The 16090-nt window shown below is 38.3% G+C and overlaps 1 protein-coding gene across 1 annotated transcript in view; it reads right to left on the bottom strand.

Annotated features, from left to right (window-relative positions):
• The window catches only part of LOC138851344 (uncharacterized), an 86948-nt gene extending 85482 nt beyond the window's left edge, over positions 1–1466 (bottom strand). Inside the window, exon 1 of the mRNA XM_070080383.1 lies at positions 1249–1466. Within this exon, the coding sequence (XP_069936484.1) occupies positions 1249–1323 (75 nt within the window). The 5' untranslated portion in view covers positions 1324–1466. The remainder of the gene's footprint in view (positions 1–1248) is intronic.
• Positions 1467–16090: the final 14624 nt, after the last annotated feature.

Raw genomic sequence — 16090 nt, 5'->3', positions numbered from 1 at the left:
CCTATTTTCGGCTAATTCCGTTATTCCAGTCAACCAAACTCATAACTATTTCTTCAGAACTCTATTTTTTCTATCGATTGAGTACAAGAAACTGCCCATTTACCGATTTCAACTACCCAATAACATGGTCAGAAATTTGCAATTTGGCCAATTTCACGAAAATTAAAAAATACGACAATTTCAAAATAAGGTCCAGAATGAACAATGCAGACATTCCTGGCTCTAAAATAACATTTTCTTTGTTCATCAGTCATGTCTCCAGGTCCCTGTGATATTACTCTTGCTTTTTATTTTGAAATTTTATTCAAACAAAAAATAGAAGATTTACTGTTATGCAGACTACTGCAATACTGTAATAATTGTAAAAATTACATCAACCCATTCATGACTGCGTATTAGAATGGCTATTTGGACATTTATTGGACAATGACATCATTTGTTCACTTTTGAACATCTGCAAAAATCAAACATTTCCTGTACTTTGTGCTCCATTTCCAGGTTCTTTTTATAGTAAAATTAATCAAAATCACCTCCATTTCTATAATATAGTTTCCATTCTATCAAATGAGACCAAGAAAACGAGAATACAACCACAAATACTATACGAAAATAGACCACAAAGTCGGCATTTTAATTAAAAAAAACGGTCGGAGTTTTTTTTTTCTCATTATGCACTGCGTGCTCCAGGATTTTTTTTTATGTGGTGCACACTGACCACACAGACCCATTCTCTCACATGTGGGCCTACTAGCTTTCTCCTGCCTGATTTGAAGCCGCTAGAATTTATGAGTATATATACGTCAAACACGGTACCTCGCAAACGTATATATACGGCCACGACAGTCAAAGGGTTAATGGTAGCTTTCAGGACCTCAACAAGAAGACATTGATGACCCCATATACAGCATACACAGTGTATAACTGCCATTGTCTTACGACTGATAAAAGTTATAGTGGTTTTTGTCTTAAAGGAAATGGGACTTTGAAAATGAAGACTATAAAACAGAAGAAGGGGAGAGAGATCCCTGAGACCTTAGAAATATTTATCATAATAATTCTCATGATAACATTTAACTATCAAATGATGAGGAGAAGCTCTGAACCTGTAAGAGTGAGCATGACAGAGATGCAATCAGGTATCAGCCAAGGTGTGGGAGTGTATCTATCATCCCATAAACTCTAACCAACGAAAAAATATCATCCACCGTGAAACAAAAATTGCATATACAACAAAATGTAATAGTGTACCTTTAATTTAAGTTCTCCTTGGTCTAAGCTCTTAATGAAGATGGTAAAAGCATTACCAGGTACCTTGGGCTTCATTAAATCAATGTCAGCATGTACTGTTTTCTTCGTTACCAGATATTCTGCATATTTCCTGGTCTTCACATTGCTCTTCTTCTTGAAGCTCGTGACCACTTTTTTTTTCTCATTTTCAGAAATTAAATTTAGATATATTTCATACCTGCAAAAAACAAAAAATGCATGAACATGAAGGGAGAGAAAAACCAGCAAACCCTTTATAGTTCAGGTTACCTGTGAAGCTACCTCTTGCGTGCATCACCTTACAGTGAAGATAATTGATGTGTAAATATGTACTCATATACAAGGCACTGTTGATGGTTAAGGTGAACTTAACAGTGTAACTATTATAGGAAACATATTTCCATACTGAAATGTCTAGATGAATAAACTGTTAAAGTATAAACATTAAACATGTTATATATAGGTTGCAATTTTTTTTACTTTGTTATTTAATATGACGAACACCTACCATCCGACTTATGACCTGCTCGACATACGTCCACTCGACTTACGGCCGTGCATCTGGCAGCTGGGCTGGGCCGGCTGATGCACACCACTGTACAATATTTGACAATACTCGCGGGGGCAATGCGTCATGCAGGCAGCATCAGTTTGAGTAACCCTGCCCTATCAGCAGCATCATACTGTATTAACTGTACTAACTGGACAGTAAATTTCACCATGGCCCTTAAGATGAAGTCTGAATCTTGCACCGGAGATTGTGGCAAGAAAGGCTCTTACTCTCAAACTCTCTATTTGTTTTCACTGTTGCACATAAACCTGTTTGTATCTGCCTGCCTGTATATCTGTGTATCTCTATGTGTCTGTTTATCTGTCTGTCTACCTGTGTCTGTCTTTGTCTACCTGTGTGTGTCTTTCTGTCTACCTGTGTGTCTGTTTACTTGTGTGTCTGTCTTTATGTCTACCTGTGTATGTCTTTCTGTCTACCTGTGTGTGTCTTTCTGTCTACCTGTATGTCTGTCTTTCTGTCTACCTGTGTGTGTGTCTCTGTCTACCTGTGTCTGTCTTTCTGTCTACTTGTGTCTGTCTTTCTGTCTGCTTGTCTGTCTCAGAGCCAATCATTAAGAGTGCAATTGGTCTTGATGATGCCATATTAATAATGATAACACAATAATAATCACTGAGGTGCATTAAATGTGTATAAAACATTGATATAGACATTTTGCTTAATCCATCTATGATTTCTTTTTCAAAATTATATAATAAACATGCTACATAACATATAAACATATAAATTAACAAATATGAGATTTTTTCTGGTCGGCTTGACAGAGTGAACAGAAACCATCCGTGTCCGGGCTGGTAACAACAACAACAACAACAACAACAACAACGTTTGTTTACATAACTCACCAACCTTCTACACTCTTTTTTATTTATTTATTTATTTATTTCCAATTTGTGCACACATACAGAGGTACAAAAAAATACAGATAAGAGCAGTATGCCAAAGCCACTTATACTATGCATAGCATTACGGGCTGGCTTAAAATTAACTTAAGATTAACTAAGCAATGATTATTATTATTATTATAATCAAAAAGAAGCGCTAAGCCACAAGGACTATACAGCGCTGCTACTAAGCAATGATGAAATCAGTGATAAAACATTAATGTAAACAGATAACTATAAAGCACAAGTGAGTATTACAAAGACAGGTCATATGGTTGCATTCAGTTAGGTAGTGATTCTGTTAGGTAGTGTATTTAAAAAATAATAAAGTTAGATTGGGTTTTAGGTTTAACATTTATGTGATATAATTGTGAGAAACATTTAAGATATACAATTTATAATGTTCAGTTATTCAGTATTTATTTGGTTTTGGGTGAGTAAGTAATCTTTGAGAAGAGACTTGAATTTATAAACAGGTTGTGTTTCTTTTATATTTACAGGTAATGAATTCCAGATTTTAGGGCCTTTTATGTGCATTGAGTTTTTGCATAGTGTGAGATGGACACGAGGAACATCAAAGAGTGATCTGTGCCTTGTGTTATGGTCATGTGTTCTGTTGAGGTTGGCAAGGAGATGTTTGAGGGGAGGGTTAATATCAGAGTTAAGTGTTCTATGTATGTAATAGGTGCAGTAATAAGTATGGATGTTTTGTATGGTGAGTAGGTTTAGTGTATTGAATATTGGTGGAGTGTGCTGCCTGTAGTGAGAATTTGTTATCATTCTAACTGCAGCCTTTTGTTGGGTAATTAGTGGTCTGAGATGGTTAATTGTTGTTGAGCCCCATGCACAAATTCCATAGGTGAGATAGGGGTAAATAAGAGAGTGATATAGGGCCAGGAGGGCTGACTGTGGAACATAGTACCGTATCTTCGATAGTATGCCTACAGTCTTGGAAATTTTCTTAGAAATTTGATGTATATGTGTATGAAATTTGAGTCTATTATCAAGGTGGATTCCTAAGAATTTTCCCTCTGTTAGTTTTGTGATAGGTGATCCATTTATCATTATGTTAAGAGGGACATCTGTAGCTCTGTTACCAAACTGAATGAAGTAGGTTTTGTCAATGTTTAGTGTAAGTTTGTTAGTCCTCATCCAGGTAGATATTTTCTGTAATTCAGTATTTACAGTATTGGCTAGCGTGACTGGGCTCGGGTGAGAGAAGACGTATGTAGTGTCATCTGCAAATAGTGTGGGTTTGAGTAATTGCGAAGCATTTGGAAGGTCATTTATGTATAGGAGAAAGAGAAGAGGGCCAAGGACACTTCCCTGTGGGACACCAACTGTAATTGGTTGTGCAGAAGAGTTTGCCCCATTTGCGTACACATATTGGCTTCTGTTGCTGAGGTAAGACTTGAGGTAGTTGAGGGAGTGCCCTCTTATACCATAGTGTGACAATTTTACGTGGAGCAAGTCATGGTCAACTGTATCAAAAGGGTTAATCTTGTTTACTCACCTCTCACTCTACATTAAGACTACAGATATTTTAAGGTAAGTAATGAGTGGACATGATTATTATATTATAGTTTAATAATAATAATATTATTAATATTAGTACATATGTAATATTGTAATAATAATAGTAATAATATGATGTTCCTCGTGTCCATCTCACACTATGCAAAAACTCAATGCACATAAAAGGCCCTAAAATCTGGAATTCATTACCTGTGAATATAAAAGAAACACTGTTTATAAATTCAAGTCTCTTCTCAAAAATCACATATTCACCCACAAATAAATAAATACTGAATAATTAATTGTATCTCATAAATTGTATCTCATAAATGTTTCTCATTATTGTATCTCATAAATGTCTAACCTGTGACCCAATCAAACATTATTTTTTAATTACATTACCTAACAGAATACTCCATTCTACTGAATGCACAGCAACACAGTAAATGACCATATGACCCATCTTTGTAATACTCATTTGTGCTAAATTGTTATCTGTTTACAATAATGTTTTTACCACTGAATATATCATTGCTTAGTTAATCTTAAGTTAATTTTAAGCCTGCCCATAATGCTCTGCATACAAGGGGCTTTGGCATGTTGCACTGTAATAACTGTATTCCTTTGTACTTCACTGTATCATGTTCAAATAAATAAATAAATAAATATTAATATTATTATTAATTTAAGGCACTGGAGCACAGATCCACTGTATAGCACTTTGTCTGGATTTTTTTGGGTTATCCTAGGTAATTTACACTATGTACGATAACTTCACTTACGTGTACCTGTGAGAGAGAGAGAGAGAGAGACAGCCACATTCAGTTAGCCAACCACCCACCCAGCCACCCGGCCACCCACCCACCCACCCAGCCAGCCAGCCAGCCAGCTACGTATTACACATGCTCCAGAGTTGTTTCTCTTTACTTAGGGTATAGGTTATACTACATTCTGGCAGGATGACACTACCAGTGGTATTCTCCCATTCCACTGTGTCGACAATACATAAAGATAGCAGTAACATATGATACTGTATGCGATGTAAAATTTACAATACAGTTCACTACCATGTATACATTATATACAGTACATAAATAAAGTGGACCCTCGCATACCGTTGGCATCACATTTAGGCTCAAATTTACCACTCACAGCTTATCAGTGTGAGCTGAGCTCATGGAGCAGATCTACAGTTTGGACCCTCAACATAAAGCCGTAGATCTATGGCACGGACCCTGAAAGGGTTAAACCCAACAACAACACTTACACCATTTACTCCTCTCATACATTATGACATATTTTATTCATTCTAGAGTATATATCATGATTCTGTGTTATTAATATTGTTTATAATGTCATATTAGAGGAATTGTGACAAATGAATTAGCTGTAGAGATATCAGCATCATATTGAAGCATAAAAAACTTGCCTTCCACTTGCCTCCTATGTGTCTGTCATACACCAACAAGTCAAGTCAAGTCAAATCAATAAAGGTACGTGTGATGTTAAATGTTAATTTATCCATTTTATTAGTGCTTTATATTTATTTGTCATTGTTTTCTGTATGTATATTTATATTTAATCTTTAAAAAAAATATTTTTTGTTAATACTTTTGGCTGTCTGAAATGGATTAATTGGATTTTATTATTTCTTATGGGGAAAATTAATTTGACTAACGGCTAATTCGACTAAAGGAACAGATTAAAGCCATTGGTTGAGGGTCCACTGTATAAACCTAATTACAGGTGACTGTTGATTAACACTGTAGTACGTTCGTGAAAATTGCGTCCAAGACGAAATTGCAAATAACAAACTCAAAAGCTTACAGAAAATACAGTGGTCCCCTGGTTCGAGAAGTCACCGGTAACCGATAAATCCGGTATCCGAAGCGTTACATCGCAAAAAATTTGCCCCGGTTCCCGTAACAAAAACCTGGTATGCGATACGATTCGTACGAGACGTGTCCACATGTGGCCTGAACTGCCACGTGTGTGCCAGTGTTTACAAGCCAGCCAGTGTGCGCGCATCTAAGGATACATTCGGTACATTCCATATTATCCATATTATCACCGTTTCTGGTGCTTGTTTCTGCAAAATAAGTCACCATGGGCCCCAAGAAAGCTTCTAGTAACAACCCTTCGAGACCAAGGGTGCTAATGAATATTGAAATGAAGAAAGAGAAAATTGCAAAGTATGAAAGTGGAGTGCGTGTGTCGGACCTGGCCAAGTTGCATAGTAAATCCCAATCAACCATCTCTACTATAGTGAGCAGGAAAACGGCAATCAAGGAAGCTGTTCTTGCCAAAGGTGCAACTGTGATTACAAAACAGCGATCGCAAGTGTTAGAAAATGTTGAGAGACTGTTACCGGTGTGGATAAATGAAAAACAGATAGCTGGAGATAGCATCTCTCAAGCAATCATTTGTGAAAAGGCTAGGCAGTTGCATGAGGATTTAATTAGAAAAATGCCTGTAACTAGTGGTGATGTAAGTGAATTTAAGGCCAGGAAAGGTTGGTTTGAAAGATTTAAGAATCGTAGTGGCATACATAGTGTGATTAGGCATGGTGAGGCTGCCAGTTCAGACCACAAAGCAACTGAAAAATATGTGCATGAATTCAAGGAGTACATAGAGGCTGAAGGATTGAAACCTGAACAAGTGTTTAATTGTGATGAAACAGGCCTGTTTTGGAAGAAATTGCCAAGCAGGACCTACATTACTCAGGAGGAAAAGGCACTCCCAGGACATAAGCCTATGAAAGACAGGCTTGCTCTTCTCATGTGTGCCAATGCTAGTGGTGATTGCAAAGTGAAGCCTTTATTAGTGTATCACTTTGAAACTCCCAGAGCGTTCAGGCAAAAGAATATCCTCAAGGCTAATTTGTGTGTGCTATAGAGGGCAAACACTAAGGCATGGGTCACTAGGGACTTTTTCTATGACTGGTTACACCAAGCATTTGCCCCCACTGTGAAAAATTACCTAATTAAAAAGAAATTAGACCTTAAGTGCCTCGTGGTGTTAGACAATGCCCCTGGTCATCCTACAGATTTGGCAGAGCGACTTTGTGGGGACATGAGCTTCATTAAGGTCAAGTTTTTGCCTAATAATACCACTCCTCTCCTGCAGCCCATGGACCAGCAGGTCATTTCCATCTTCAAGAAACTGTACACAAAAGCTATGTTTGAAAGGTGCTTTGAAGTGACCACAGATACTCTATTGACTCTAAAGGAGTTTTGGAAGGATCACTTTAATATCCTCAATTGTGTAAAGCTTATAGATAAGGCTTGGGAGGGAGTGATTAAGAGGACCTTGAACTCTGCTGGCCAGAATGTGTAGACAAAGGGGATTTTGAAAAGTTTGAGGAATCCATTGTGGCATTGGGAAAGTCCTTGGGGTTGGAGGTTAGTGGGGAGGATGTGGAAGAGTTGGTGGAGGAGGACAATGACAAACTAACCACTGATGAGCTGCTAGATCATCTTCAACAGCAAGAGGCCAGACCTGAGGAAACTGCTTCGGAGGAGGGGATGGAGAAAGCGAGGAAGTTGCCTACTTCAAAGATTAAGGAAATGTGTGCAAAGTTACTTGAAGTGCAAACCTTTTTTGATGAAAATCACCCTAACACAGCTACTGCAAGCCGTGTTGGCAACCTGTACACTGACAATGTTGTGAACCACTTTAGGAAAGTCATAAAGGAACGAGAGGTACAGGTCTCTATGGACAGATATGTTGTGCTACAGAAGTCCAGTGACTCTCAAGCTGGTCCTAGTGGCATTAAAAGAAGAAGGGAAGTAATACCGGAAAAGGACTTGCTACCTCAAGTCCTAATGGAGGGGGATTCCCCTTCTAAACATTAAAAACTTTGATACTCCCCCCTCCTCCCATCCCATCAATCATCACCAGATCTTCATTAAAGGTAAGTGTCAATTATTCTATTGTGTTTATTCTATTTTTATTATTGCTATTGTAATTATTCTATTGCATTAAACTTAATATTTCATGTGGTAAAATTTTTTTTTTCATACTTTTGGGTGTCTTGCACGGATTAATTTGATTTCCATTATTTCTTATGGGGAAAATTGATTCGCTTTCCGATAATTTTGCTTTACGATGAGCTCTCAGGAACGGATTAATGACGTGAACCGGGGCTCCACTGTACGTATATGGTTACGCTTGTCCGACCCCACAGAATGACAAAGAACTTCTTTTTAGGTCTCCAAATTGTAAAAAAATAAAAAATGGTAATGCAATTGTAATTCATTTTCATGATGTACAGGTCCTTAATGACAAATCCGGCAATTAGTTATTCAGTTCCTTCAGTTATTTGGCATAATTTCAAACTTCCAGGGTCACCACACCAACCTGCTGGTACTGTGATGCAGGGAAATATGCTTTATTATTACGCTAATACAGTGGACCCTCGACCAGCGATGGCATCGATTAACGATAAATCTGACTAGCAATACATTTTATCGCAAAAATTTTGCCTCGATTAGCGCTAAAAAACTCGACCAACACTATTCGTTCCGTCTGAGACGCGTCCACTTCTGGCCAGTGTTTACAAGCCAGCCAGCCACCGCGGTCACTTCCAAGCATACAATCGGAACATTTCCTATTATCACAGCCTTTTTAGTGATTGCACCTGCAAAATAAGTCACCATGGGCCCCAAGAAAGCTTCTAGTGCCAACCCTACAGCAAAAAGGGTCAGAATTACTATGGATATGAAGAGAGAGATCATTGCTAAGTATGAAAGTGGAGTGCATGTCTCTGAGCTGACCAGGCTGTACACAAAACCCCAATCAACCATCGCTACTATTGTGGCCAAGAAAACAGAAATCAAGGAAGCTGTTCTTGCCAAAGGTGCAACTATGTTTTCGAAACTGAGATCGCAAGTGATAGAAGATGTTGACAGACTGTTATTGGTATGGATAAACGAAAAACAGATAGCAGGAGATAGCATCTCTCAAGTGATCATATGTGAAAAGGCTAGGAAGTTGCATGACGATTTAGTTAGAAAAATGCCAGCAACTAGTGGTGATGTGAGTGAATTTAAGGCCAGCAAAGGTTGGTTTGAGAGATTTAAGAATCGTTGTGGCATACATAGTGTGATAAGGCATGGTGAGGCTGCCAGTTTGGACCAAAAAGCAGCTGAAAAATATGTGCAGGAATTCAAGGAGTACATAGACAGTGAAGGACTGAAACCTGAACAAGTGTTTAATGGTTACACTGACAATGTTGTGAAACACTTTAGGAATGTCATAAAGGAACGGGAAGTACAGGCCTCTATGTGCAACAGAGGTCCAGTGACTCTCAAGCTGGTCCTAGTGGCATTAAAAGAAGAAGGGAAGTAACCCCGAAAAAGGACTTGCCACCTCAAGTCCTAATGGAAGGGGATTCCCCTTCTAAATACTAAGACCATCAACACACTCCCCTCTTCCCATCCCATCAATCATCACCAGATCTTCAATAAAGGTAAGTGTCATGTAACTGTGCATGTCTTCTTCAGTTTGTGTGTATTAAAATTAATATTTCATGTGTTAAAAATTTTTTTTTTCAATACTTTTGGGTGTCTTGCATGGATTAATTTGATTTCCATTATTTCTTATGGGGAAAATTAACTTGACTAACGATTATTCTGACTAACGATGAGCTCTCAGGAACGGATTAATAGCGTTAGTCGAGGGTCCACTGTATCAACACTACAGCTTATTGCCTATCACAATTGATCTAATATGACATAATAAACAATATAAATAACATAAAACATGTTAAATACTCCAGAATGAATAATATTTGGCATAATACCGAGCAGTTCGACGGAGGTATGAAGAGGACATGGGATACAAGTACCATTCTCCTATCCCTCTCTTGGGGCTCATATTAGAGAAAACAGAGTGTAACACAGGGCTAACTGTGATATACACTCATACTGCACCATAAAACTGAAGAAAAAAAATATTTTCTCTACACAGATTACCACACAGCAGCATATGTATAGAGAACCTAGGATAACCCAAAAAAGTCAGACAATGTGGCTTATTTCTAGTACCTGGCTTGTAGCCATATATGATTTTTGATAAATATTCGATTCCCAGCCGGGGTAGAAACATTGGGCATGTTTCTTTACACCTGTTGTCTATGTTCGCCGATCAGTAAATGGGTACCTGGGTGTTAGTGGACTGGTGTGGGTGTTATCCTGGGACACTGGCCTAATTTGCCTGAAATGCTCAGCATAACAAGGGGCTTTCTGTATAGTAGTATGTCACTGATGTCAGCTAGGCCTGTATACCATGTTCATGTATGTGTAGTATTATTATTATTATTATTATTTTCTCAATTGTTTGTTGGGTTATCTTATTGAAACTTGGGCAGCGTATGATGGAAAGATACTTCTTAACATACACCAAAAATGAAAGAAATCAGACCATAAATAGCGGAGTTCAGTTCTCAGCCATTAGCGGCCGCTTAGCGGTATATTTTTGTATGGTTTTTATGGTTATATTCTCGTTTTTTCGGTCTCGTTTGATAGAATGAAAGATATATTACAGAAATAGATATGATTTTGATTGCTTTCATGATGAAAAGTACCTTGAAATTGTGCTCACAGTAGTGAAAACGTTCTATTCTTCAGCGAAGCTCAAGAGTAAACAAATGACGTCACCGTCTAATACCTGTTTGCCTGGGTTGAGATTATTTAAACATTTATTACAATAATGTAGCAGTCCACATAACAATAAATCTTCTATTTTTTTGTGAATAAAAATTCCAAATGGAAAGCAAGAGTAATATAAGAGGGGCCTGTAGCTGTGACTAATGAACAGAGAAAATGTTATTTAAGTGCCAGGAATGTCTGCATTGTTTATTCCTGACCCTATTTTGAAATTGGCATCTGTGAAAATTCTGACCACTATATTGGGTACTTGAAATAAGTGAATGGGCGGTTTCTTGTGCTCAGTCGACAGACTAGAAGTAAGTAAATAAGTAAGTTTATTCAGGTATACACAAATACAGTTACATAGATTATCATACATAGCAGTGTATGTATAGAGAACCTAGGATAACCCAAAAAAGTCAAAGTGACTTATTTCCAGTACCTGGCTTGGGCTTGCCATATATGATTTTTGGTAAATATTTTTTTTTCTCAGTTGTTTGTTGGGCTATCTCATTGCAACTTGGGCAATGTATGATGGAAAGATGCTTCTTAACGTACAACAAAAATAAAAAAGATGGACGATAAATAAGGGAGTTTACTTCTTAGCCATTAGCCGCCTCTTTGCGGTATATTTTCGCTTGGTTTTTATGGTTGTATTCTCGTTTTTTTTTGTCTCATTTGATAAAATGGAAAATATATTAGAGAAATAGACATGATTTTGATTGCTTTCATGACAAAAAGTACCTTGAAATTAGGCTCAAAGTAGCGGAAATGTTCGATTATTGCCGATGTTCAATGAACTTTGTGTAAGTCAAGTTGGTTAATTTTATTAAGTGTATTCTAACCTAACCACTCTGTAATCTGGCAAACTCAGTAATCCAGCACACTACAGGTCCCATAGATGCCGGATTTGTGATGGAAGACCTGTATTATGTTTAACCCTTTGAGGGTCGACAGGCCCTCTCCGAAACTCGTTCTCAGGGTCGGCCAAATTTAAAAAAAAAAAAAAAATATTTTCTCTTATGAAAAGATAGAGAATCTTTTCCCGATCATAAAGACACCAAAAGTTTGAAATTTGATAGAAAACTTACGGAATTATGCTCTCGCAAACTTAGCGGTCTCGGCGATGTTTACGCATCGGCGATTTTGCCCACTTTGAGCCCCATTTTCGGCCAATTTCACTGTACTAGTCGACAAAAAACATGAATATTTCGCTAGAACTCCATTTTTTCTATCGAATGGGTGCAAGAAACCACCCATTTATAAATTCAACTATCCAGTACAGTGGTCAGAATTTAGCAATTTTGCCAATTTCACACAAATTTCAAAAGATGCCAATTTCCGAATAGGGTCCAGAATAAACAAGAAAGACATTCCTGGCACTAAAATGACATTTCCTCTAGTCATTAGTCACGTCTCAAGGCCCATCTTATATTCTTTTGCTTTCCACTTTGAATTTTTATTCTCACAAAAAATATAAGATTTACTGTTATGCAGACTACTGCATTAGTGTAAAAAATGGTATAAATATTATTGGTGCACTTGTAAAAGAATATTAGACTCACCAGTTGACGTGTATTGCACGCTTGGCACGATTTGTTTACTTTTGAAGTTTGGTAAAAATCGAACATTTCTGCTACTTTGAGCTCAATTTCAAGGCACCTTTCATTGTAAAACCAGTCAAAATCATCTCAATTTCTGTAATATGTCTTCCATTCTATAAAATGAGACCAAGAAAACTAGAATACAACAATAAATACCATACGAAAATACACTGCAAAGTCGCTGATTTATTAAAAAAAATGGTCAAAGTTTTTTTTTTCTCATTATGCACTGTGTGCTGCAGGATTTTTTTTAGACTGTGCACACTGACCACATAGACCCATTCTTTCATATGAAGGCCTACCAGCTTTCTCCCACTAGATTTGAGGCCGCTAGAATTTATGAGTACTAGTACGTCAAAAACCCCTACGCGTAAAACGTACTAGTATGACCAAAACCCTCAAAGGGTTAATGCATTAAGGCTACTGATGAAACAAAATAATATTTCTTATAAACTGCGGTTGCTGGTACAGTGGAACCTCTACTTATGAGTGCACTGATGTTCAAAATTTTTCAAGATACGAGCAGTCACTCAGTCAATTTATTGCTTCCAGATGTGAGCAAAATTTCAAGATGTGAGCAGGCCTCAAGGGAGGTTGCTTGATGCTGGTGAGGGGATCTTATTCTTGATCTAGGTAATTGAATCTCTGTTGCTTGTTGGACTATCTTATTGAAACTTGGGCAGTGTATAATGGAAAGATGCTTCTTAACGTACACCAAAATTGAAAGAAATCGGACCATAAATAACGGAGTTCACTTCTCAGCCATTAGCCACCCCTCAGTGGTATGGTTGTACAGTAGTATTCTCATTTTTTTGGACTCATTTGATAGAATGGAAGCTATATTACAGAAACAGATATAAATTTGATTGGTTTCATGATGAAAAGTACCTTGAAATTGAGCTCAAAGTAGGCGAATGTTCGAGTCTTTGGCAATGTTCAACAAATGATGTCACAGTCCAATACTTGTCCTACTGGCCACTTCAATACGCAGTCATGAATGGGTTGACATTATTTATACAATTATTACAATACTGCAGTAGTCTGCATAACAGTAAATCTTCTATTTTTTGTGTGAATAAAAATTCAAAATGGTAAGCAAGAATAATATAATAACAATAATAATAATAATAATAATAATAATAATAATAATAATAATAAATAATAATATGGATAATTTTTATTATTAACACACTGGCTGATTCCCACCAAGGCAGGGTGGCCCAAAAAAGAAAAACTTTCACCATCATTCACTCCATCACTGTTTTGCCAGAAGGGTGCTTTAGACTACAGTTTTTAAACTGCAACATTAACACCCCTCCTTCAGAGTGCAGGCACTGTACTTCCCATCTCCAGGGCTCAAGTCTGGCCTGTCAGTTTCCCTGAATCCCTTCATGTTACTTTGCTCATATTCCAGCAGCACGTCAAGTATTAAAAACCATTTGTCTCCATTCACTCCTATCAAACACGCTCATGCATGCCCGCTGGAAGTCCAAGTCCCTCTCACACAAAACCTCCTTTACCCCCTCCCTCCAACCTTTCCTAGGCCGACCCCTACCCTGCCTTCCTTCCACTACAGACTGATACACTCTTGAAGTCATTCTGTTTCGCTCCATTCTTTCTACATGTCCGAACCACCTCAACAACCCTTCCTCAGCCCTCTGGACAACAGTTTTGGCAATCCCGCACCTCCTCCTAACTTCCAAACTATGAATTTTTTTATTTTTTATTATCACACTGGCCGATTCCCACCAAGGCAGGGTGGCCCGAAAAAGAAAAACTTTCACCATCATTCACTCCATCACTGTCTTGCCAGAAGGGTGCTTTACACTACAGTTTTTAAACTGCAACATTAACACCCCTCCTTCAGAGTGCAGGCACTGTACTTCCCATCTCCAGGACTCAAGTCCGGCCTGCCGGTTTCCCTGAATCCCTTCATAAATGTTACTTTGCTCACACTCCAACAGCACGTCAAGTATTAAAAACCATTTGTCTCCATTCACTCCTATCAAACACGCTCACGCATGCCTGCTGGAAGTCCAAGCCCCTCGCACACAAAACCTCCTTTACCCCCTCCCTCCAACCCTTCCTAGGCCGACCCCTACCCCGCCTTCCTTCCACTACAGACTGATACACTCTTGAAGTCATTCTGTTTCGCTCCATTCTCTCTACATGTCCGAACCACCTCAACAACCCTTCCTCAGCCCTCTGGATAACAGTTTTGGTAATCCCGCACCTCCTCCTAACTTCCAAACTACGAATTCTCTGCATTATATTCACACCACACATTGCCCTCAGACATGACATCTCCACTGCCTCCAGCCTTCTCCTCGCTGCAACATTCATCACCCACGCTTCACACCCATATAAGAGCGTTGGTAAAACTATACTCTCATACATTCCCCTCTTTGCCTCTAAGGACAAAGTTCTTTGTCTCCACAGACTCCTAAGTGCACCACTCACTCTTTTTCCCTCATCAATTCTATGATTCACCTCATCTTTCATAGACCCATCCGCTGACACGTCCACTCCCAAATATCTGAATACGTTCACATCCTCCATACTCTCTCCCTCCAATCTGATATTCAATCTTTCATCACCTAATCTTTTTGTTATCCTCATAACCTTACTCTTTCCTGTATTCCCCTTTAATTTTCTTCTTTTGCACACCCTACAAAATTCATCCACCAATCTCTGCAGCTTCTCTTCAGAATCTCCCAAAAGCACAGTGTCATCAGCAAAGAGCAGCTGTGACAACTCCCACTTTGTGTGTGATTCTTTATCTTTTAACTCCACGCCTCTTGCCAAGACCCTCGCATTTACTTCTCTTACAACCCCATCTATGAATATATTAAACAACCACGGTGACATCACACATCCTTGTCTAAGGCCTACTTTTACTGGGAAAAAATTTCCCTCTTTCCTACATACTCTAACTTGAGCCTCACTATCCTCGTAAAAACTCTTTACTGCTTTCAGTAACCTACCTCCTACACCATACACTTGCAACATCTGCCACATTGCCCCCCTATCCACCCTGTCATACGCCTTTTCCAAATCCATAAATGCCACAAAGACCTCTTTAGCCTTATCTAAATACTGTTCACTTATATGTTTCACTGTAAACACCTGGTCCACACACCCCCTACCTTTCCTAAAGCCTCCTTGTTCATCTGCTATCCTATTCTCCGTCTTACTCTTAATTCTTTCAATTATAACTCTACCATACACTTTACCATGTACACTCAACAGACTTATCCCCCTATAATTTTTGCACTCTCTTTTATCCCCTTTGCCTTTATACAAAGGAACTATGCATGCTCTCTGCCAATCACTAGGTACCTTACCCTCTTCCATACATTTATTAAATAATTGCACCAACCACTCCAAAACTATATCCCCACCTGCTTTTAACATTTCTATCTTTATCCCATCAATCCCGGCTGCCTTACCCCCTTTCATTTTACCTACTGCCTCACGAACTTCCCCCACACTCACAACTGGCTCTTCCTCACTCCTACAAGATGTTATTCCTCCTTGCCGTATACACGAAATCACAGCTTCCCTATCTTCATCAACATTTAACAATTCCTCAAAATATTCCCT

Source organism: Cherax quadricarinatus, unplaced genomic scaffold (genome assembly GCF_038502225.1).
Source record: "Cherax quadricarinatus isolate ZL_2023a unplaced genomic scaffold, ASM3850222v1 Contig378, whole genome shotgun sequence".
Classification (NCBI taxonomy): Eukaryota; Metazoa; Arthropoda; class Malacostraca; order Decapoda; family Parastacidae; genus Cherax; species Cherax quadricarinatus.
The sequence above is the reverse complement of the archived record's forward strand: the minus strand, read 5'-3'. Positions and strand labels throughout refer to the sequence as shown.